The sequence below is a fragment of the Balearica regulorum genome, chromosome 6 (assembly GCF_011004875.1).
Source record: "Balearica regulorum gibbericeps isolate bBalReg1 chromosome 6, bBalReg1.pri, whole genome shotgun sequence".
Taxonomy (NCBI): Eukaryota; Metazoa; Chordata; class Aves; order Gruiformes; family Gruidae; genus Balearica; species Balearica regulorum.
In genome coordinates this window covers 32,548,301-32,571,610 of record NC_046189.1, presented here as the reverse complement: position 1 = coordinate 32,571,610, position 23,310 = coordinate 32,548,301, and the positions used below count along the sequence as shown (strand labels likewise).

Below are 23,310 nucleotides of genomic sequence, written 5' to 3'. Positions count from 1 at the left end.
GGCTTAAATAAATAGGTTATCTCAAGGGGGTGATCATTAGCAAGCCAAAGTTCGGAGTTCCAAGCAAAGTAACATCATCTTCTTTGTAGCACGTTGATGGAATATAAAAAATATGTCTGTCTTAGCTACTGTAAGATATTAGAAAGCAGAGTGATGCAGCACCTCCCTATTCTAGAAACTGTTGACTCCTTCAAATCTATCAGTTTGACTTCTTAATTAATTGGATGATTGAGAGAAAATCTTCCACTATTTGCTATTACTTTAAGGTTTTACCATGGGTTGGTGTAACCACGTGAGCAATAATCATTGCAGGGTAAACAGTGCCGAGGGACACGTTTTCTAGGAAAAGTGTGTGAAATAATGTGAACTTGCAAATATCTTAGCAGAGCTGTAAGCATCAGCCTGTTGGTTCACACCCCATCGCTCCCTCTGCAGCAGTGCTGGAACCACTTGCTTTGGGCTTTATTGCTTGTGGTTATGTCAGGTTTGAACTGCTGAAAAATGGTGACACTTGAATTTCTAGTGCTTGAAAGCAAGGTATGGGCATGGGGGGTGAACATCTTAAGTTTTGCTTTTGAAATAACTAGACTTAATCGATCCCTGTAAGAAATACATGTGGTTGGTGGTCCATCAGTGTGACAGGAGACAGAGGTCGGGGTGCTCCTCTGCGGCTGGTGGGTCACTTGTGCCAGTCTGAACTCTCTCTCCAGGGGACAGTAAGGCACTTGTTCTCAGCTTCTCAACCACAAGAAGCTGTGGAGACCAAGGTGTTTTTTCACCAGTGCTTGCGTTACCGTGCCTAGGGCATCAAGCACGGAGCAGAAGCCTTGCAGCAGCGGGCCCTGCGCAGGTGATGAGTAAAACACGCTGCTTCTCCAAACGAGTTGGTACAATGTAAAGGCCGGGGGGACCCTGTTCCTCCGGCAGCGGGATGCGCTTCCGCCTGCCAGCCCCGGGAGGGAGAGGGCCTTGTCCGACGCGGGGGAGCGCCCGGTGCAGGTGGGGCAGCTTTACGAAATTCTGGCGGGTGAAGGAGCCTAAGGGTGCAGGTGTGAAACTGTGACCCGCAGGTCCGGGGAGCCGGCCGCCCGCCCGGGGCGGCTGAGGAGAAGCCGCCTCGGGGCAGGTGTGTCGCGACCGACGGCAGCAGAGGAGACGGGAGAGGAGGGAGGCTCCGTCCCGGCCCAGCGTCCGCCTCGGCCCCTGCGCCTGCCCACCTCCGCGGCCTCCCGGGCCCCGCCGACTGCTGCTGCCTGCCGGGAAAGGCCGCGGGCAGCCCCACCCCGCCTCGCCGCGCCGAGAAACGAAAGCGAAAGGCGGCGAGTACGGGCCGAGCGGCTATGGCGGGGCAGCGGCCGGGAGCCTTCCCGCTGCTGGTGCGGGGCGAATGGGGCTCCGCCGAGCCGCCGCCCGCCCTGAGGAAGAAGTTGCTCTGCTACTTCCAGAGCCAGAAGCGCTCGGGCGGCGGCGAGTGCGAGCTGCGGGCCGGGACCGGGACCGGGCATCTCCTCGTCTGCTTCGCCCACCCCGAGGGTGAGCGGCCGGGGCGGGGACGGCGGGTCCGGGGGGCCGCCGAGGGCGGAGGGGCCGGGGAACCGGTTAGCGTGTGAGTTCCTACGGCACTGAGTAGTGCGTCGTGAGTTGTAACTTACAAGTCGTAACCTTCTGCAAGTTAAAGTATATACACTGACTTATGACAGTTCTAGTGTGTAATGTACGCATCTATAGCATATAATGTCATATACATCCTGTAATACGCAATGTAGAATATATAATGTGTATTTGCTTATATAGATGCTTACATTTGGTGCTTAGCGCTAGCCTCTAGGTTGCATTTTGAATAACACTAGATAGTAAATACATCATACCAGGTATATGTACATATATATTAGTTTTGATGCACAGTAGTATTCTCTGAGTTACACTTGGAATAATAACACTTATGTTAATATCGCTTAATATATATTGTAACTACATATATATATAAAAATATGACATATATAATGTACATGGATTTATAAAAACTTTCAACAAGGTGGAAAGCATTTAGTTGCAGTTATGTTAAAATATGTACACTTTTTTTTTCTTTATTCCTTATCATGCTTCCCAGTTGCTGACTCACCCAGCTGGTAAGTTCAGGACATAGACCCTCAAGCCATTTTGGCACTGGCTGGAAGAAGGTGTGTAAGGTGTGGGGTCAGTACCGGGACCCCCATGCTGCAGCCCTGGCGCAGGGCAGCCCGCTGGACGCCAGCCAGGAGACATGTGGTGGAGCTGGGCTTTGCATGTCTGTTTTTTTTTTTTTTTGCGGAAATAACGTCCTTTGCTGTTCTTTTGTTTCTTTCGGGAAGGAAAGCCTCGTTCCTGCTGTGTTAGCGTTATGAGTTTCATTTTGTGGGGCAATGTATGCCTCCTAATGGAATGGTGGAAAAGTGCTATGTAATTTAAAGTTGTATTTTTATTCAGATTGTCACTGGGTGGTTTTTTTTTTTATTTAGTGAAGCAACGAGTTCTTGAGAGACAGTCTCATGAGCTGCATTTGGGAGAAAAAGGAAAATTGAAGTTGATTGTCACAGAGCCTGAAACAGCACCAGCTGCTGAAGAGGAGTCATTTGAAGAGAAATTAGTTCCTGCAAAGGTGAATAAAAATTGTAATCCTAACCAGAGCTTTGAAATAGCGGTGAGAGTATCAAATCAGTCACTGATATTTTGCTTTCTTTTTTTTTAGTCTCTGGATGCCACAAGCAACCTTCAAACAAAAGGTAAAATGTTAGCATCGCTCCATGTGCTGATTCTTCATAAAATGAAAATATTGGTGCTTTTCTCCACAGCCAGCTCCAGTTCTGTGTGGAGTTGTGCTGAAAGTTTCTGAGTTTGGCAGCCTGACTCAGGTGATACAGGGAAGGGTGTCTGGCCAGGGCCACTGTAGACTTGATCACCAAGGATGGAGTTCACCTTGCCAGACTTAGACCACACGCCTAGTTTTACTTTCTAAAATAGGCTTTTTAATCAGGGGAGCATCTCCAGAGAGGGATTTAGTTCCCTTATCCTAGCCCTAAGCTAAGATCTGCGTAGAAACACCTAAATTGAAGGTCTTAAGCCCAGGCCTGGCGGTTTTGTGCTCCCTACATTTAGGAGAGTCTGTGAAGGCAAGTGGTGCATCTCCCTAGTATCTCAGTGACTTCGGTTAGGTCCTCTTTCAGCAACATTCTCCTAAGCTTTATGATTCAGAAAGCAATCTAGAAAACAGTATTGCACACCCAAATATACCTGCATCTGTGAAGAGTAAATACTCAGCCCCAATACAGACCAGTTAATCAGAAAGTTCTTGTTCAGTGCCATTTTGGGTGCTTTTCCTCCTTTCAAATTGAGGTACTCAAAGTTGTAATCTACTATTTTTTAGTTATATTAGAGAGGACCTCAAAAATCTCCAGATGCTGCTGCTCTTAGTCCCTTTGTTGGGTCAGCCTAGCTTTTGGTTTTGGCTTTTTTGTACTTTCGTCATTGGACATAGTGGAGCAGATGATTCCAGTCAGCGATCTAGAAATTAATAACTAGCATCTGTAGAGCTATTGCTTCTGTGGTTATTTCTTTTGTTTTCCTCTTGTTAGACTTACGCTGCTAGGCCTTCAAAGGCAGCTGTCTTCTGTAAATGTTATGGGTTTGGTATCAGTTGTTGTACCTTGAGAGAGCTTGTAAACCCCGTGAGCGGGCAGAGCCAGCCTGTTTGTGCTGCCCCAGCCTTCCCACCCCATCTCTCTGTCTCTCTCCTTGGGGCTGTCCCCCACAGCCGACCTGCTGGGCACTACTCCAGGATTTAGGGATTTTTTTTGGGTGTTCTTGAGCAAAAGCAAGCAGAGACCTTACCCTGTCCCCCCATCAGATGTGGGGATGTACAACTGCTCCACCAAGCTCCTCTCAGTCGTACCTGCCACAGCCAGAGATGGTGGTCCTGGAGGTTTATACTGAGGGTAGTGAACGCCAAGGTTTCATTTGATGCTCGTCTTTCCACTGCAGTGCAGGGATGTGCTGGTTTACCAAACTGAGAGGGGCTTGTGCTCTTGCTTGTGTTTATTGGGGCAAGGAGTGGAGACCTGCCTTTGTTTGTGAGTATGGCCATCTTGAGCACCCTGGGGTGCCCTTTGGCCTGTGCTAATCCCCCACCGCCCTGCAGTGCTCAGTGACCACCATTTTCCATGACTTGTTGGACAGTTATGTCACCACATACCTAGGTGATGCTTTTACTTTACTCAGGCACGCGGCGGAGCACGTGCTTCTCATTCAGAGGTTCACTCCCACCTCCACCATCATCTGTCTGCAAAGCTGGAGACGTGCCTTCCTCTAGCAGCTGTTCAACTTCCTCGACTTCTGGGGTACTCGGTGGGCACCCCTGTTATATTTTCCGAACGCAAAATTTTGTTGCATCCCTGCCAGCCTTCTGTGCACATGGGTCCTTCAGCACTGCCATGCCGCACTGATAGTAGGGCACAGTGGTCATCAGGAGGCTTTGCATCAAATCACACAGAGCTACTGGTGGCTTATGGTGCCTGCAAATGTCCCGAGCTATGTTCAGGCTTGTTATGCCTGCACCCGGGCTAAGAAACAGATGCAGGGGCTGCAGGGTCTCTCACACAGCCCTTACCCACGCCTGATCACTGTGGCCAATTATCTCAGTGCATTTTATTTTATGTCTCTTACCCAGAGACATACTAATGACCTTCTCTATTGAACCTGTTTACTCAAGGCTATTTTTGTGTCACCAGAGAAGCTGCCTGCAGCCCTGCAGAATATTCTATCTGGGCTGTTTTGGATCCCAAAAAGACCTGAGGTAGCCTGCAGTATTTGATTGGTTAGATGACCTTTTTTTCTTGGGAAAGGAAAGGAGAGAAAGGGTGAGCAAAATCTGTTTCTTCCAGGAACTGTGTAACAATATGTCATGTGGCTTATTTCTTTCTGTTGAAAATGATGCAGAAACCTTGCAGAAAGCAGAGAGTTTTGTTCCGAACAGTGGATCCCAGGAGGAAGCTGACCCTGCAGAGAACATCGCAGAAAACTCTGCAGAGACCTCACGTTCGGTGGTGTTTGAAAACATACAAGGATGCAGTCCAAAATGCTTACGTATACTGTTGGAGAACATCAGCGGCCTGACAGTAGATGATGATTTCACTGTGGAAGTGATACCTGAAATAAATGTTGCTGTAGCTACCTTTATAAAAAGTATCGGTAAGACAGGATGAACACCATTGTTCATTTCCACGTATATGTATGAATAATAGTTTTCTGAGCTTGATTCCTCTCCTGTTAGAGATTTGGACAGTTTTAAAAAGGTCCCTAGACTGTAGTCTCTCAAGAAAGATGTCTTATATACAGCTCCATGACAATGCCTATGATCCAAATGTTACACTGAAAAAAAATAAATTGTGGCATCTTCATTAACTGAAACTGGATGAGAACGTTTCCTTATCTCTACCTTATTTTGTGTTAGATGGAGAAGAGTTAGAAGCAGACTGAGCACGGAGATGAGTTCTGCAAATTATTGAAGTATATTATGTCTCCATTTGAGAAGACAGTGAAACAGTGAGAAGTGCTTAGTTTATACAAGAGGTGAATAAGAGGGGAACAGAGATGTAGTGGCAGTGAATAGCAGAAAGTAACATGGCTGTGTGCATTTCCCCTTTTTTATTAGAGTTCTTTGGCACCAAAGACAGGGAGAAGTAGACTCAGCTCATGTCTCTGCCAGAAGTGATAGCCAGGGCTGATAATGACCCAGGAAAACAGTCAGTTCATATTGCTCTTCTCTTTGCAGATACTGAAGAATTTGTCAAAACATGTTCACAAAACAAGAGAGTTAAAGAATTCAAAATGACTGCCAGGCTTCTTGAATTGACCCAGAGCATCAAGGCTGAAAACATACCGGCCAGTGTTTCCACAGACTACATGACAGTTTACTTTGAGAGTGCGCGGAACGGAGGGGGAACCGTGTCAGACATCCAGCTCTTCCCTGAGGAGAACTCGGCCATCGTTACTTTCGGTAGTCACAAAGGTAACGCTGTCCTTCACCTGACCAAAGTCCTCCCAGGCAGAGGACCTGAAAGAAAATGACCACAAACTTGGATGTTAGGAGAAGCCTGGCTTGCTGTTGCTAAAGCCAGCGTATGCTATCCTGTTCCTAAGAAGTGCTCCGCATTTAGAAATTCTGCTGTGTGCCTAGGGTCTCAGAGTCTCTCTTTTTTTTTTTTTTTTTTAATGTTACCAAAGGTTCATTATAATACCTGCTTTGTGCATGGGTTGTTCCGGCTGGTGTTTTTTCCCCATTTACAGAAGTTTCTATGTGTAGTACAACATGAATTGTACTTGCAGGGAGAGGAAGCAGGATTTGTTAAGGACTTCAGCTTTCACAGTTAGCTTTCAGAAACTAAGTAAGATCAAAGATATTTGTTATCAGGAAAGAATAGAGCTAAAGAACAATCTTGTTGCTATTCCACATGTTGAATCGCTGTCCCGTTTTTGTGCCAGCACAAGGTCTGGTAAATATCTCTGTATTAGGAGACTACTGGCTTAGTAAATTCCTTTACTTTTAAAGATACCTGCCAGGTGATTGTTTTTCTTCTGACTCTCAGAATGCTTAAGAATATTTTGTACATTAAGTTAGTATGTAATTTGCATCACTGTAATGTGGTTTGAAGTCCCTGCCAACATGATAATTCCTTTCTTTTGTCCATTCCAACTAAAATGGCAAAAAAAAAAAAAAAAAGTAAAAATGTAGTGGCACAAAGAGTTTTATTTTGAGAGTAAGGAGTTGTCTTGGGTTTTGGCTGGGATAGAGTTAATTTCCCCAAGGAGCTGGGAGGGGACACAGCCAGGACAGCTGACCCAAACTAGCCAAAGGGATATTTCATACCATATGATGTCACGCTCAGCGTGTAAGGGGGGAGCTGGTCAGAAAGGAGGGATCGCTGTTCAGGGACCAGCTGGGCAGTGAGCAAATTGCATTGTGTATCACCGGCTTTGTATATTCTTTTATTAGTATTGTTGTTATTTTCCTTTGCAGCCAGGGTCAACCCACCACACCTAGGAAACTGTCTTTATCCTGAGCCACGAGTTTTACCTTTTCCTTCCAGTTCTTCTCCCAGTCCCACCGGGGCGGAGGGAGGAGTGAGTGAGCGGCAGTGTGGTGCTCAGTTGCTGGCTGGGGTTAAACCATGACACTCTTTCAAATGATAAAGAAAAAAAAAGTTATTTTATTCAATGTGACAGTTCTAAGAACAGAGTAATTTGCTTGATTTGAAGTTAACGATATATGTGTGTTTGTGTGTGCTAACTTTTAGATCTAAACACTGTCTTGGAAAAGCAGCATTTCCTGGAACAGACACTGATTTCTGTGCATCCGTATTACCACTCCCTGGGAACGGCTCTCTATGGAGAAGAAAGGCCAGCTATCAAGATGCCAGACCCCGTTGGGGTACCACTAGATCCGTACATCTGGCAGTTTTTACAGAGGCAGGCTAACCTGATCCAAGACATAAACCACGAAATGGCAATTTACCATTGTGAGCTAAAATGGCCCCAGACTGACTGTGCACACCCAGAAATTATGTTGTGCCCATCATCATCCCTCTCTGAACAGAAGCCACCAAAGATTAAGTTGATCAAGACATGGAAGCAAGATGCTTCTACTGGGTTCTCGCATATCATGGCACGTTACGTAGCTATAAAATGTAAAGTAAATTCAGTGGATTGGGAAGAGGTGAAAAACAGATTGATGAAGGATGTTGCATTGATTATAACAGATATTTCTGAGGAGATGGTGGTGATTGCTGGCAACAGAGCAGCAGTGGATGGTGCAGAGAAAGAAGTCAGGGAATGCATGGAAAAAGCCATGAAGCAAAGTGAAAGGGAAAAACAAAGCATAGAAATTGCTGTGCCAGTGATCCCAGGGAAGTATGCCGTTTTGCACAATGCTGGGCTAGAAGAGAATATTCACAAAGAATATCCCTGCTTAAAGATCTGGTATGATAACACACAAAAAACTGTTCAGTTGTGTGGATTACCTGTGGAAGTATATAAAATCAAAGCTGACTTACTGGAAAAGGTATTGAATATGCCATGTACATCAGTTACCCTTGATGACCATGTCTTGTACTATCTAAAGCGTGTAGATAGTAAAACAATGTCAGAGACATTATTCACTAGGAAAAAAATTAATGCTTTTTATGAGCTTGAGGATGATACTGTGTTGCTATTTGGAGATGTTCCCAAAGATCTTTTAGAAGCAGAAGAGCAAATGAAGACACAGTTAGAATATGAGTGCATCAGCATGGAGGACACTGAAGTCATTAAAAAGAAGCAGTGGAGGAGTCTTCTTGCCTCCTTGTATAAGAAGTACAATTCTTCCCAGGAAACTGTAGTCATTGGTAATCCTTTTGGAAAAGAAAATAAAGTGCTTATTGCTGGCCTTTCTAATGCTGTAAGAGAAGTTTATCAGAAACTTGGTGATTTTATAGATACAAACTCACGTATGGCAAAAGTAATCCCAGCGAAGTCAGTGATAGTAGTGCAGTTTGTAGAGAAGCTAAAACCTGATGTTTATCTTAAATTGAGAGAGAAAGGTATGACAGTACATTTTGACACCAAGACACCGTGTATTTCTGTGAGCGGACCAAGAGCAGAAGTGTCAAAAGCAGTCACCAGTTTTGAGGAAATTCTCTTATCGCTTCACTTGAAAAAGGTGACAATTGATAAACCGGGAGCCAAACAGCTCTTCAATGATAGGAAGGATGCATTTGTTTTTGAGATAAAGCATAAATTTAGCTGTTTGATTAGTCTGGAAGAAGAAGAAGAAGAAGAAGAAGAACAGGAGGGTGAAAAAGTTGATGATAAAGAGAAAAGAATGCTCTACTACAAGACAGTGCTGCCAGATGGAGTTGTAGTAGCAGTGTATAAAGCTGACTTGTGCACTTACCCTGTTGATATTGTGGTAAATGCATCTAATGAAGACTTAAAACACATCAGTGGCCTTGCTGAGGCACTGTTAAAAGCGGCCGGTCCAGAGCTGCAACAGGAGTGTGACGAGCTGGTGAGGAAGAATGGGCGTTTGCAGCCTGGGTGCGCTGTGATCACAGGAGCTGGGAAACTCCCCTGCAAGAATGTCATTCATGCTGTTGGGCCCAGGTGGAGCAAGTCTGAAGCAGAAAAGTGCGTGTACTTGTTAAGAAAGACAGTGAAGAAAAGTCTACAACTAGCTGAAACATACAATCATCGTTCTATAGCTCTACCTGCTATAAGTGGAGGGATTTTTGGCTTCCCAATTCAGACCTGTGCGAATTCCATTGTATCCTCCATCAAGGAGACCTTGGAAGAATCCATGGGGGACAGCAGCTTGAAGGAGGTTCATCTTGTGGATGACGTGGAAGAAATAGTTCAGGTACTGAGTGAGACGGTAAAAAAAGTGTTTACGGCTGAATCGTCCTCCTCGATGCTGCTGACACAGCATTTGGAAAACCATAAGCTGGGAGAAAGCCAGAAGAAGAGAGAAGAGAATCTGCAGATGGCTAGAGATGATCTGCAGATGGTTATGACAAATGAAGGACTGCGCATCCAAGTGGAGGAGAAAAACATTCAAGAGGTCACGGTAGGTCTTTTATTTTCTGGTTCCTTTCTAACTTGATGTGATTCTTTAAATTCAAATAGAAAACGAATGGTAGTAGGTTATATTGTTTTTCAAGGCAATTGCTACCTAAGGAAACAACAACTGCGTTCTACCTAAACAAGGATACAAGCTTGTGAAACTGATGATTTTCAGGTTGGGATCTGTCTTTCTGCAGCTGTTTCTAGTGGGCAGCTTTGAGTTTCGGGATGCTTCATTCCCAGCTAGGTTTTATTCATTCTCCAGATATAAGGTCAACCTGTTTGAGACATTTGAAAAGAAAAAACACAACAGTTTGGTTTTTTTCCTGAAAGGGTAATATTAAAATACTTTCTGAAAGTATTCATAGTATCTATAGCTATCCAGGTCAGACATCACAGGAAATCAGCACCTGTCTGGGCCACTGCTGTGAGTTATGCTAGCGAGGATGTAGCTTATTTTTAGTTCCCTTCTCTTTGGATAGGTGAAAGACATAAACACAGTCTATGAAGAAGTTACTGGGCTTTAGAAAAGCAACCCCATAAAAGAGGGCATGCTTAGATTGTTTTGCCAAAGTCTAGACTTGATTCTACTTAGGTTCCTTCCCCCCTCCCCCCATTTTCTTTTTTCATTCTTTTTGCTAACAAAGACTGTAATTACTATTTATCTAGATCATTAAGACTCGCACCTCTGACGTAGTATATTTCCCTTATGTTTTTTTCTTCAGTGATGCAAAGTGCATCTTGATAGATTTCTCTCCTTCAACTGGCCCTGATTTTTCTGCTTTGGGAGTTTAAAATGTCCCTGTTAAATTGTCCCGTTGTTTCAATATTAGTTGGTTCCATTGTCGTTTTGGTGCCTGTAAAAGCCTATCCCAATAAAAGAGCAATAGGTGTAAAAAAGCTCAATACGACACATATTTAAAATACTTTGTAATTAGAAGACCTCCAGTGGAACTGCAAAGCAAACACCAGGATTTGGGGCTTTGCCTGTTTTACTTCATGAAAGCACAACCATCTTCCTTCACCTCGTTTTGGTGCCTGAAGTGCTGCTTTTCTGACAATCCCACTTCAGTGAAAAGGAGGAAAGGGACATTACACTTTCTACATTATGTGCCTTATATGATACATATATATTGCACCTTGTGATGGTGCTAGAGACGAAGGAACAATGCTGCTGCAGTTCTTCACAAGGAAATGTAGGAAAGTCTGGGTCTGGGGAGAGGGGGATGAAGCAGACTGCAGAGGTTGGGTTTATTTCACCTGCCCAGACATTGGCATCTGCCTGGGACGAGGTGAGTCACAGCCTCACCTCCATGGAGGGCTTGACAGCTCTGCCTGGGTGGATGGATGGATGACCTGCTCACACATAGACAGCTGTGATGTTGGTTACTCACAGTGGGTCTGATGCTGCCTACCGTAGGTTTCCTACAAGTCCAGGAATACTCAGTATGCAGTAGCTGTGCAGAAAACCAGGTTATTTCTCAGTTGGCATCTTGTTATTCATGCTGTGCTTTGCTTTGGTAGTGCTATTAGTCTTGATGCATATTTTACTTGAAATCTGGCTATAGATTTTTTTTGTTGTTGTAATTTTGTTGCAGACGGATGTTATTGTCAACAGTGTTGGCACAGATCTGAAGTTTGGCGTGGGGCTTCTTTGCAAATCCTTGCTTGAAAAGGCTGGACCAGCGCTCCAAGTAGAGTTTGACAAAGAAAAACAAAGACAGGTTGCTGGTGAAGGGAGTGTGGTCTGTACCAGTGGATGTGCTCTGGCCTGCAAGTCCGTGCTTCACGCCATACTTCCTGTGTGGGATGGAAATAAAGGACAGACCCTGAAGGTACATTTTAATTATTTTAAAAAAATTAATATTTTGAAAACAGATTTATTTGGAATCCTGTCCTGAAGTTTCAGGATTTAAAATAGCTAGCATAGATGACTCAACTCCATTTACTTCTGTTTGCGTGACCTTAAAGATGCCTTGATGCACTGAGAGCTTTTTCTCATCCCAGCATAGTCTCTATGGAACTTATAATAAATGATGCCTTTTTTAAAAAAAAAAAACCATCTTTGCTGTGTTTTACAGACCCTAGAAGATATAATCGATTCCTGCTTGAAGAAAACAGAAGAACTTGGACTGAATTCGATCACTTTCCCAGCTATTGGAACTGGAGGATTTGGATTTCCTAAAACCATTGTTTCTAAGTTAATGTTTGACGTGGTATTCAAGTTCAGTAGTAGTCACACTCGGAAGACTCTCCAGGATGTTCATTTTCTCCTGAATCCAAAAGATATTGATAATGTTCAGGTAGTTTTTCTCAAGACAAAGCCATCTATGTTACATACTGTTCTAGTTACGCCTTAACAATGTATTTTAGTTGTATTGCTTTCTTAAGGGAGTAATTTAGCACTTTCTTACTGCTGTGGGTGGGTGACGGTGGGATGGCTCTCCTCCAGTGTTTCATTCAGTGTGTCTGAAATATAAATTCTCAGCAAGCACAAGCTACAGACAAAATTGGCCTCGCTGCTGGCACTGTAAACACCCGTAGATGCTCGCTCCTCTCTTGACAGAGGAGTTCTGGCAACGCAAAGACAGTATCTGTTATCATACTGTCCGCGCTGAGGCTTCCGCTTTTGTTAATGATACCAAAACACAACTGTATAAATGCATCAGATGGCTCAGCAAGAGCTACGTGACTGTTAATTGTAGAAATATTTGGTATATAAACTCTGAAATACTATCTTTGATACCTTTTTTTTCTCCTCTTAGGCTTTTACCACTGAACTAGAACGCAGGCTAGCTGAAAGTTGCGATGCTGCAGCATCACAGTCATGTGAGTTGTGTAGGGCAGGAGGTGGGACACGGGGGAATGTAAATACTGTAAAGTGGTTTTATACGTATCAGGAAACAGATGAAATGTCATCAAGACACAAAGCATTTTTTTCTTCCTAATGGACTGGCATTCTTAAATTCCATTTGTAAAAATCTTAGAGAAACTTATTTTGTTGAGGACATGCTCATCTCTTAGTGAGGCCAGTATTACCACATGGAACAGGATGTCCTGATAGCAGAACCATAGCTTGTCCTACTCAAAGGGTAAAAGAACTTAGTACCACTTTGCCAAACAAACCATAAATAACAACATGTATTTCTGTACCTTTAATCTCCTATATAGACATATACAGAATGGATAATTTCCTTTCCATTTATTAATTGACGGTAGTGTGACACAGTAGCAAAAAACAGGAGTGAACTGTGTCAACGGCAGAGGCTTATTCATAAGAATATATAGCTCTCTTCTCCGTTGCTGTGAGTATCAGTGAAAGGGAGTTAAGAATGTGCAGATAAAATATGAATTAGATAAGTTTAGGCTAGAAGTAAGGAACAATTTTATACCTGTGAGGGTAAAGATGAAATAACTTACAAAAGTAGTGTGATGGGATTTGAATTACTGGAAATGCTTAAGCTGGATACTCCATTTCTTGTAAGAATGAATTCAGGAAGCTCTGTTACAGAGTTGGTCAGATCAGATAGGCCCAAGAGTCCTTTCTGGATTTATATTATGTGAATTTACAGTAATAGAAATAGTTTCACTTTCACAGTATTTAAACAGGAAGAATACTGTGCCCTCCTGCTTTCAGAAATGGAGTAAAGAGAAAGGCTGAGACTCTCTAGGTCCATCAAACTGACCTAGAGCATATTTCTCAAAAGGATAAGTTGAAGTTTCTATCAATGGAAGAGAATAATAGCCCAAACTAGAGGAGAAGTGTGTTAAGGCATTTTTCTTTCCCTTGCAGGTTTCATTAGGCCTGTTTCAACTCCATTACTGGGAGGTAATGTAATGCAAATTGGTGACATTATGCTCCAAGTAATTGGTGGAGATATTACCAAGGAGGATACGGAGGTTATTGTAAACGTCTCTAATAACACATTTGATGCCACAGCAGGTATTGTACTGAATATTTAACTTGTCGGTGATAAATTTGTGCTATCTTTTAGAAGGGGGGAGGAGAAAGAATTGTCCATATGTGAAACTTTTTTGAAGTATTTTTCAGATGAGAAAGCTGTGATCAGTCAGAAAATAGATCTTAAACTTTTTTTTACGTCCTGAACATTTCTTTTAGTTTCTATTCTAACTATTCAAACAGAAGATATCTGACCAGATTTTTCTTGTTTAATAACAAAAATGCTTAAATAAAAGGGAATTTTCAGATCAAATATAATTCTGTAAAACTGCTCTTGTCCTAATATGTTCCACTTTAAGCCAAAGCCCTGATTAAGTAAATTGACCTGTAAGAAGCAGAGGATTCTTTGGTGACTTTGTGAATTGCAAGCATGAAGGAGATCAAATGATACAATTCAAAGCAATCAGAGTTCAGTGAGGGGCATGCTGTTGGCTGGTGAAACAATAAAATAGAGTTATTCTTAATGATTGCTAATCAATAATGAAGGCAACATTCTCTTTACAGCCAGTACAGTGTGTCATGGAGGGCACTTAGGGGAACTGGCAAGGTTTTGCACTTTGAGAGATCTTGGCCTATGAGAATTTGAGGTGTTTGTAGAGTATAGGAGTTGGGTAGAGTTTTTAGTAGAAATAGCTAAATTGACTTAATGAATATATATGCTTCTCTTCTATAATTTAAGGGGTCTCCAAAGCAATTATGGATGCTGCTGGTTCCCAGGTCGCAGGAGAATGTGCTCAACATGGTATGTGAAAGCATACTATTTTGTTTGATTAAATTATTTTTTGTTCTCTCTGAAAACTTAAAGGGGTTTTATAATTCTCTATTCTGATGGTATAATTATTTTATCTGAAAACATAGCTTTCACTTTTAGGAATTCTGAAAAGTCCTGTTGTTGTGACACCTGCTTTGAGAATTTTTCTTTTCACAACTGAAGAGAAGACGGATACAGTTTTCTGATGCTAATAAATGCTTGGAAGTTAATCTAATTTAAGGTCTTTACCCCTGAAATTACTTGTGCATGTTCCTGACTTAAGAACAGAAACAGTCCCATTGACTTGAGCATAATTTTTAAGCTCACCTATTGTCAGCTACAGGAGAGCTGACATTTTAAAACTAAACAAAGTGGTGGAAGACTGTCTTTAGGGGTAGGCATGTGCAGGACTGGTTTTTAAAAGCTAATAGCAAATCTGGGCTTATATTCACAAAGATGTAATTATTTTTTATTGAAACAATGTAGCTCTGCTTATCACCCTGATCACGAGTTCATCTGTAGTCTGCATTATACCAGACCGGAAGAGCATTAAAATCCCAGTTCACTGTGGTTGACCCCTACGAGCGCAGGAAGGAACATATTCTGGTTGCATAAACAAAATGTCCCTGCTCTGAGTCCAGAAATTAACTTTTTCAGGATGGAGTTTTCTGGATATTTTTCCCAGCCTTTGGCTCTGCAGGCTCTCCTGTTTATCAGCCTGATCTCAGTGCATGCAGAACATCTCGCAGTCAGTCGTTACCTTTGTGACCAGTGAAGTGGTATGCAACTCTGTTTTCATCAGTCCATTTATCCTCACAATATAACTCCACTTTGAGGTGTTTGTAATCAAACATGAGCGCTCTGAAAGAACACAAACATCTTTTTTAAAGATTCTGTACCACAGTTCTTAGATCAGTTGGTCATTACCTTAGTGATATTATTTCAACCATTCGGCTCTTCTGCAGAATAAGAATTTGAGCTTTCAAAGAATAAGGGGCATAAGAAAGGATTTTTTCATATGCATGAATTGTGCACATTCTATTGGCATGCTTTTAAATAAGCACGTTGTATTTAAATTCAAGATAAATTGTTAAGGTGTACTTAATAGGAAACCAGTTGGTAGCAGAGATCTCAGGAAATTAGAAAACACCCAAGTAGCTGAATTACTTTCCCAAAGAAGTTCTGCAATCAGAATATTTACAGAGAAAAACAGAATCAACTAAAACCAGGATAATGTAGCTCACCGTAGATTTCTTTCCGCTTTTTTCACTTCTCTAGTGCGTATTACTCCAGTGTACACTAGCATCAATACAACTAGCTGTCTTATCAGAAGATAGCCACTTTGAAAAATGTTATGTCTCCTTCTTTATCTTCTCTCTTCCAGCTGGGCAGTCTCAAAGTGGTTTTATTACTACCCAAGGTGGAAAACTGTTGTGCAGTAAAATCATCCACTTGATTCACGATAACAATGTGAAGAGTCAGGTCTCCAAAGTCCTTCACGAGTGCGAGCTAAAGATGTACAAATCTGTCGCCTTCCCAGCAATTGGAACAGGTTTGTGTTTTCTTGGGAAAGCAATGAGGGCTGTGATGGAGGTAGTTCAGAAACTGGGACAAAGTTAATACCTCTGATATGGATAACAGTATACTTGTAAAAAAACCCAAAACAACAAAAAACACCAACCAAACAAAAAACCCCAAAACAAACACACACACACCCCCCACCCTCCCCAAAAAACCCCCAACCCTTTGTAAACTGGAATTTGTGAGAGTTCATTGTGGTCAGTTCAAACACCACTCGTATGCTTCAAAAATGCTGCTTTTAAAAAAAGTATAAATATTATAGTCAATATTGATTGAGAAAGAACACCTAAAGAAAAGGTATTGCTCCATAAAAGACATTCTGCCCCAAAACAGACTGAATCTCAGCTGGCGATCCTGCACCTTTCTTCAAACTTTTCATAGACCTTGCTGTGGGATTTCAGAGCCCCACAGAATGGCTGGGTTTGGGGTTTGTAGGCAAAGAAACCTGGAGTTGTCCTGAGACCAAAACCTTGCCTGGCTGACTACAGGAATTGTTGGCTGGGTACAGAGTATTTGCAGTTTACACCTTTTGTAGGTCTTGTTTCAGCCTAGCTGCTCCAGCGGAGGGCTAGAGGCAGGCTAGCTTATTTGACTTAAGCTTCTTGTTAGTTTGGGGAGCAGGGCTTGAAGAAAGCAGAGTATCCTTCTCAGACCAAGGCTCCCCTTGACTGGAAAAAGAAATCACGAGCTGGTCCTTGCTCAGTGTGCCACATTAGGGTAGGAGCTGGTGCATGGGTCAGTGCGTGGACTCCACAGAAATAGTGAGGGCAAGTCCCCTGAACTGCCAGCATCATCTCTGTGGCTGAAATTGGCACCAGTGTTTCAGGATAAGCTTTGGGTTGCACTTCAGGCTTGTTGTAGAGGAATGAGAGCATTTGTTTTGAGCTTGATGTTTCTGTATGTTGAAATATACTATGTTTCCTGAAATATACTATAGATACCTATATACTGTAGGCTTGTGCCAAAATCTTCCGCTGATTTTGATGTGGTTTGACTTTGATACCTGGTTTAAAGACAGGGATAGAGTTAGTGATGTGTGGGTTTAAAAATATCAGGGGGATGTTAAGGCTGAAGTGCTTGTTGGAGCCTCAAAGTAAATGGCAGGGGAGAACCTCAGAAGGGCTTCCTGGGTCTGCTTAGGGTGTCTGCATTTAAGCCTGTGAGCTCCAGGAGTTAAGCTGAGGTTAAGCCTGGGGCTTTGGCCAGAAAGCATAATGGGGGAGGAGAGAGGTACAGAAGTCTGTATGAGCTGGGGACGTGGTCTCTGTTTTCTGTGTGCTGTCTTGATCGACATACTGTTCACCGATGCATGCCTTTTATTTTTGTTTAGGTCAAGCAGGACAAAGTCCAGCAAAGGTAGCTGATGACATGTTGGATGCTATAGTGGAATTTGCAAGCAAAAGATCAGTCAAGCATTTGAAAAAAATTAAAATCATCATCTTCCAGACAAATATGCTCAAAGACTTTCTTGAAAGCATGAAGAAGAGAGAAAACTCAGATTCATCCCCAGCAGATTCATGGATGTCTCTGTTTAAATGTAAGTAGGTGGGTTTTCTGTGTGCATGGGCAGATAAAACTAAAGATCTTTTATTAAAACTAATAGTTAACATATATTTCTTCACAGCATTTTTTTGGGGCAAAAAACATTCCCCTGAGAAGAAAAAGGCTATGGTTTTGGAGAAGAAAGTTGATTTAGCCATATTTCACATTTGTGGAGAAAGCCAAATAAATGTGGATGCAGCTGAGTCCTGGATAAATTCCTTAATTTTAAAGGAACAGTTTGAAATCACTATTTCAGATGAGCTAATTGAACATTTTGGTGAGATGCAAATTGAAGCTTTGGCAGATCTCCAGAGAAGAAAGCATATCACCATTCAGCTTGAAAATAAACTTTCCCCTCCTCACATTAAAATTTCTGGTGTTAGCAGGGATGTCTGGCTTGTTTCTGTGGAAGTTCAAAAAATGATCAAAAAAATTAAGGATACTGAAGAAGAACAATCCAAGGCAGAACTTGTTTGTAACCTGGTGGAATGGAGGTATTCAGGCAGCAATGACAGCTTTGTTGCTTTTGATAAACTGACAAATATGTACCTGGAAGATGCCAAAATAGGTAAAAAAACACATCTTGTTGTCAAAATTAACAAGAAGAACTACACGGTGGATCTGAATACTCTGCAGGCTCATGATGACCAAGGAGAAACTATAAACATTCAACGTACGCCAAAGAATGAAGGTAAATTACAGCTTTGTTAATAATCAGTGTTAAAGGTTTTTTCATTGAATGATAATTCTGATAAATGTGAATTCAGGTATTCCAAAGAAGTAAATTATTCCATAGCTTTTTTACTTTTTTTTTTTTCTCCTCCATTTTTGCTTGTTTGTTTTTCTTTCCCCCTCCCTGGGTATGCCATAGCCAGGAGGTTTAGTTTCATAATTAGTTGCAGGTATGACTGAAATTGGAACATCTGTTTTAAATACAAATATTACCCATATGTGTCTGACTAGTGAGCATAGATGTCATGCGTAAGTCTGACAAAGAAAGTGGTGTATGAAGAATGCGTAAAATTCTTCTGTGGTTTTCAGTCTTGTTTTAGTTAGATATTGGTATGGGGATAAATTAGACTAGAGAAACTGTAAAGTCTTAACAAGGCATTACAGAGCCAGTGATGTATTGAAGAGAGAGAACATTTTTGATATAAAGTATTGCATAAGGTACTGTCCTCAGCCCTCTATGTGCAGTCAGTTTATAAGATGAGCCTACAAAGCTGAGCTGGGTATCTGTGGTAATAATGCAATCTCTGTTTTACAGATAGTCTGCCAGTAGAGCTCCCTGCGCACTGGGAAGACATGCAAGAGGAACGGATTAAACTGGTGAATCTCAAGCCATCGTGCCAGGAATACCTGGAAGTTCAGAACAGATTTAAGAAAACCTGTCCCAGCTTTGTCATAGAGAAGGTGAAATCCTATGGTGGAAAAAAAAAAAGTGAATTATTGGGCTGAAAACATTAATATACTTTCTAAATATTTGGTTTTAAGGTGTCTGCAACCTAATACACCTTTCATATGTCAGTCTCCCCAGGACTGTACAGGGTGGATATAAATCAAATTTCCTAAGAGTTGCCCTGCCATTTCTGCCTTCTAATAATGCAGAACCAGTGACCATCAGTCTTCAGGCTGACTCTGTGTTCAACTAATGTGGCACTCACCAGTTAATGTGGTATTTCCAATTAGGAAATTCTATACTGAAATGGAAGCATGAGCAAATGCACGCAGAATACAAAGGAAAATACAAAGGCCTTGCAGACTGGCCATAAAGCTTTTTAGCGTTTTACTACTTCTTCCCAGTCAGTCCCAGAGCCTTTCAGGCTAGACCCGTTGGTTTTAACCAAAGTGTTGAGATTTGATCCTGCTTATTGAAAAGTATGTAACACAGTGCACAGAGATTTAATTGCAAAGGAGAAAATGGAATTATTCAGAATCAAGAAGAGTGATAAATAGGAGAAAATACAATGAAATCAAGAGTGAGAATATGTGTTTGAAAAAATTTCTTCTATCACGAGATTCAGTAAGCATGGTCACTAAGACACAAGTAGAACAAAATATTAGTGTATAACAGAAGACAAATCAGGTCATGACATGAAGTCTTTTTCTATGGAAAAAAAAAAAAAGCTGTTACAGCAATGCCTTTAAGATTATACTTTGACGCAGATACGCTGTTTCCCCCTGGGCTATATTCACATTGTTGGCATAGGGAGCCAGCAATATCTATCCTCCCACCAATTTATTTTTATATAGGAGTTTCTTATGGGTTGCTAAGCTACATGGTAAAGGAAGTAATGTTGACTTCCAAGCTGAGATCTAGAAGAGAAACTTAAATTCAGTGTAATGCTATCACTACAGTCTACCCTTTAGTGAGAAAATCATCAGTAAAACAATTAGGATGTACAGAAGGCATCTTACATCACTGCCTCTAGCAGTGGTACAACAGCCTATTTCTAAAACTGACACTGTGTAGCTGCCATGATTGCCTATGTACCTGGTAGACTAGGCAAGACAAGTGTATGCCAAAATTAAGCAAGCTTGAAAACCTCTTGTCAGATATTTAGTTTCTGATTTTTCAGGAGGCTCGTGTATTCAGTTCTGCAACCCAAACCACACGCTAACAGGGCATAGTGAAAATTACTTTCATTCTTTCAGTTTGGTTTGGTTTTACTGCTATTCTGCTGTGATAAATATTGGTCCCTACCAGTATAAATATAGTTCTATTTTGTAACTCTGCAGATTGAAAGAATACAAAATCCCTTCCTCTGGCAGACATACCAAATAAAAGCAAGCGCTCTCTCTACAAAGAACAAAAATCAAAATAATGAGAAGTTTCTGTTTCATGGGACAGCTGCATCCTCATTGAGTGCGATCAACTACAATGGATTTAATCGTGGGTTTGCTGGAAAGAATGGTGAGTCATTAACCAAAGCAGTTAATTTCCTAGATGTGTATAAGGTACTATGGAATCTCAGTGTTATAGTGCCGTCAGCACAACACGAAGACTGAATAAAGTTGGAGAATAAAATAATAAACTCCAGAGAATAATCTATATGGACAGAGGAATTAACCGGTTCAGTTAATCCCTTGTTGATGAATGCCACTATCTAGAGGGTATCAGAAAAAGCTCGTCTACTCTGAAATCAAGCCTGGGCAGCTTTTGAGAAATGTTTTGTGTGCTCTGCCTGCAGAAAGGGACATGGAATGCTGTTTGACATCCTTAGCTAAGATACCAACCGCTAACTGCTGGTATTTCCTCTCTTCTTAGACAAAGGCAGGTACCAAAGTAGGGGTACAGACACTTATGTTGCCTCCAAAGATAAGGGCAGCACAAGCAATCAGAAGAATTCACTCCTCTACCATTTTTATGCAAATGAAATCAGTTGAAATTAATGAATTAATTCTTCTCCTTTAATAATTGTTAGAGGTAACTATTAAATATTTAGCAGAAAGACTTTCTGCATTAGTTCAAAGATTGTTTTGTCCAGTTCCTCTCGTACAGTTGTGTTTATGTGTATTATTTGGTAGCATTCAATGATGAAGGACAGGATCCAAAGAAGTGAAACTTGGGCTGAATTGAGGTGCCAGTTGTTTTTAGAGGTCCTGCAATCTTACTTCAAAAGTCCTTACTTTGTGTTCTTAATGTTTTCTTCCTTAAGACATAATTGTAAGTGCCTAGGGCTGACTTGATCTTGAGAGAGCTGGACAGCTTAACTCAAATCTAGTTGACACTTCAGTGTGGTCTGGATCCAAAAGTAGACATTTCTCTGTCTGGATCCTCTAGAGGTACTGAGGCTGACACTTTTTTGAAAAAGTGAAGCCCAACATACACAAAATATATCAGGCTGAGCACAGATAGAAATGGCAGCCACCATTTCTTTTTAAAAGATGACCAGAGGAGATGTAGTTCTGCTTTCCTGCTCTTCGGTAGTACCATGAGGCTGGATTTACTCAGGAAGTGAGAACCCTAGATCCCCATGTCCTCTCTCTGCCTGTGAGCATTGACATCCACCTCTTCATCTTGGCCATGATTTACAATAGGAAAGGCACACTCCTCTTCTCTCAAGCTGGGTAGCCGTGCAAAAATAGCCAAAGATCAGAGCAGCCAGATAGGAAGGACCTGTCTGGCTTGAACAGCTTTCTGCCAACGTCAGAAAAAAGAAATCTGTCTCAGACAAAGAAACATGATTGCTCTGACTTCTTGCTGTGAAGCGTAACTAGAAAACTAATTACAATTACATAGTCATTTTAAGTTGAAAAGGCTCTGAAGATTTGCAATTTGATGGATTTCAGGCTAAACAAGGCTAAACAGAGAGAGGAACCCTTTTCCCCTTAAGAAAGGGCAGTCAAAACCTGGGCATTGATAGAGGGGAGGAAAAAGAGAGGGGGGCAGTTTTTTAGAGATTCTAATGGGAACAAGAACACTAACTATATTTGAAAATGTTGTCTTTCCAAACAGCTGCAACCATTGGAAATGGAACCTACTTTGCTGTTGATGCAAGTTATTCTGCTCAGGATATTTATTCCAGACCGGATACAGACAACAGAAGATATATGTACTTGGCTCGGGTCCTCACTGGGCAGTACTGTGCTGGGAGCAGAGGACTAGTCACTCCGCCACCACAAAACCCAGCAGATCCTACTGACCTGTATGACAGTGTGGTTGATAATGTGAATAATCCAACAATGTTTGTCATATTTAATGACATTCAGGCATATCCTGAATACCTTATTACTTTCAGAAAATAGAATATTCTTAATAGTGTGGAAAATTTTAGCGCCTTTGACACGTGGGAATTAACAGGGCCATTCTTGATTCTTTACATCTAGGTTTCTTAAGGTAACTGGTTATCCATGTGTTTAAATATGCCTTCAAATTATCATCACAATGAGGATAGGAGAAGCAAATAATTTAGAACATGCTATTTCAATACTCGTATTTCAGATTCAGTTATGTGGAAGTGTAGGCAAGAACTGTGAGACCAGCCCTGACCTGTTTCTATGCACGGCAGAGGGGACTGGTAGGAGAGAGCGCTGCTTGGCCTTATATGTGGCCTGAAATTAGAGGTGGAGGGTAGGTCAGCGCACCTATGCGTGTTCCTGTTTCCAGTATTCACCATCAAGCACCGAGTGGCTGGCTGCCTGTGAGGATTTATTTGAAATACTCCACGTTCGGGGAATAACCTCGCTCGCCAAAGGTGTATTCAGGCATCCACTCACCCTTGTTGATGCTGAGAGTCTTGAAGAAAAAAAAATTCCAATATTGAACGTACACTTTGCATTCATTGTTTCACTCCCCTTATACTGTTGTGGCATACTTTGTTACTCCATAGGTATACGTTCCTGTGTTCATACCTGTTTCTTAGGGCCATTCTCCACAGTCTCCTGCATTACGTATATCCACTTCCATGTACAAAGCTGTTGCTTCTGGAATTTTCAAGATTGTCAAGAGGGATTTTGAATTTCTTCTGGTCAGTATGGAAGCATTAACCTTTCTGTAGAATTACCAATTTGCAGTGAGTCAGTTACCACACATACACCATCTGAAAATTTTTGAAGTTCTGTAAAGAGTAAATTTGTATGTATTTGCAAGCTGTATACTTAATTACATTAAAACTGCCAATCAAAAGTCGTACGCATGTGGTTTGAAACTACTTTTACTAAAACAGGTACGTTGTATTACTGTTATTTACACAAAGCAACAACTAGAAGTGTTGCTTTACATTTGAATATGTTACAGTGATGCTATAAACAGAAGCTGAAAAGGCTTGGAAGACAAAACTATTTTCTTGTACTGTCTGAGATTCGTGCCTACAGCCACACTCCAGGTGTGAAATTACTCTGCCGT

General features: G+C 41.7%; 1 protein-coding gene across 2 annotated transcripts; it reads left to right on the top strand.

Moving 5' to 3' along the window:
* The first annotated feature begins 945 nt into the window (after positions 1-945).
* Positions 946-23,094, top strand: LOC104631735 (protein mono-ADP-ribosyltransferase PARP14). Of its 2 annotated transcripts, none has more exons than XM_075757119.1 (17): positions 946-1,533; positions 2,499-2,638; positions 2,729-2,762; positions 4,972-5,223; positions 5,807-6,043; positions 7,329-9,631; positions 11,226-11,462; positions 11,709-11,930; positions 12,393-12,456; positions 13,421-13,570; positions 14,268-14,330; positions 15,724-15,891; positions 17,251-17,457; positions 17,545-18,153; positions 18,730-18,875; positions 20,202-20,376; positions 21,922-23,094. In XM_075757119.1, exons 1-17 carry the CDS (start codon positions 1,341-1,343, stop codon positions 22,209-22,211), a joined length of 5,490 nt encoding a protein of 1,829 aa, XP_075613234.1. In that variant the 5' UTR covers positions 946-1,340; the 3' UTR covers positions 22,212-23,094. The 2 variants fall into 2 exon arrangements, with proteins under 2 accessions (XP_075613234.1, XP_075613235.1); XM_075757120.1 differs by lacking the exon at positions 946-1,533 and adding an exon at positions 2,054-2,129.
* The last annotated feature ends 216 nt before the right edge of the window (positions 23,095-23,310 follow it).

Bases quoted from the DNA above. Each gene is read 5' to 3' on its own strand.
- LOC104631735 (XM_075757119.1), top strand. From the start codon at position 1,341: ATGGCGGGGCAGCGGCCGGGAGCCTTCCCGCTGCTGGTGCGGGGCGAA. The intron at 2,763-4,971 runs GTAAAATGTTAG...AAAATGATGCAG, and splicing joins AAGCAACCTTCAAACAAAAG to AAACCTTGCAGAAAGCAGAG. The intron at 14,331-15,723 runs GTATGTGAAAGC...TCTCTCTTCCAG, and splicing joins AGGAGAATGTGCTCAACATG to CTGGGCAGTCTCAAAGTGGT.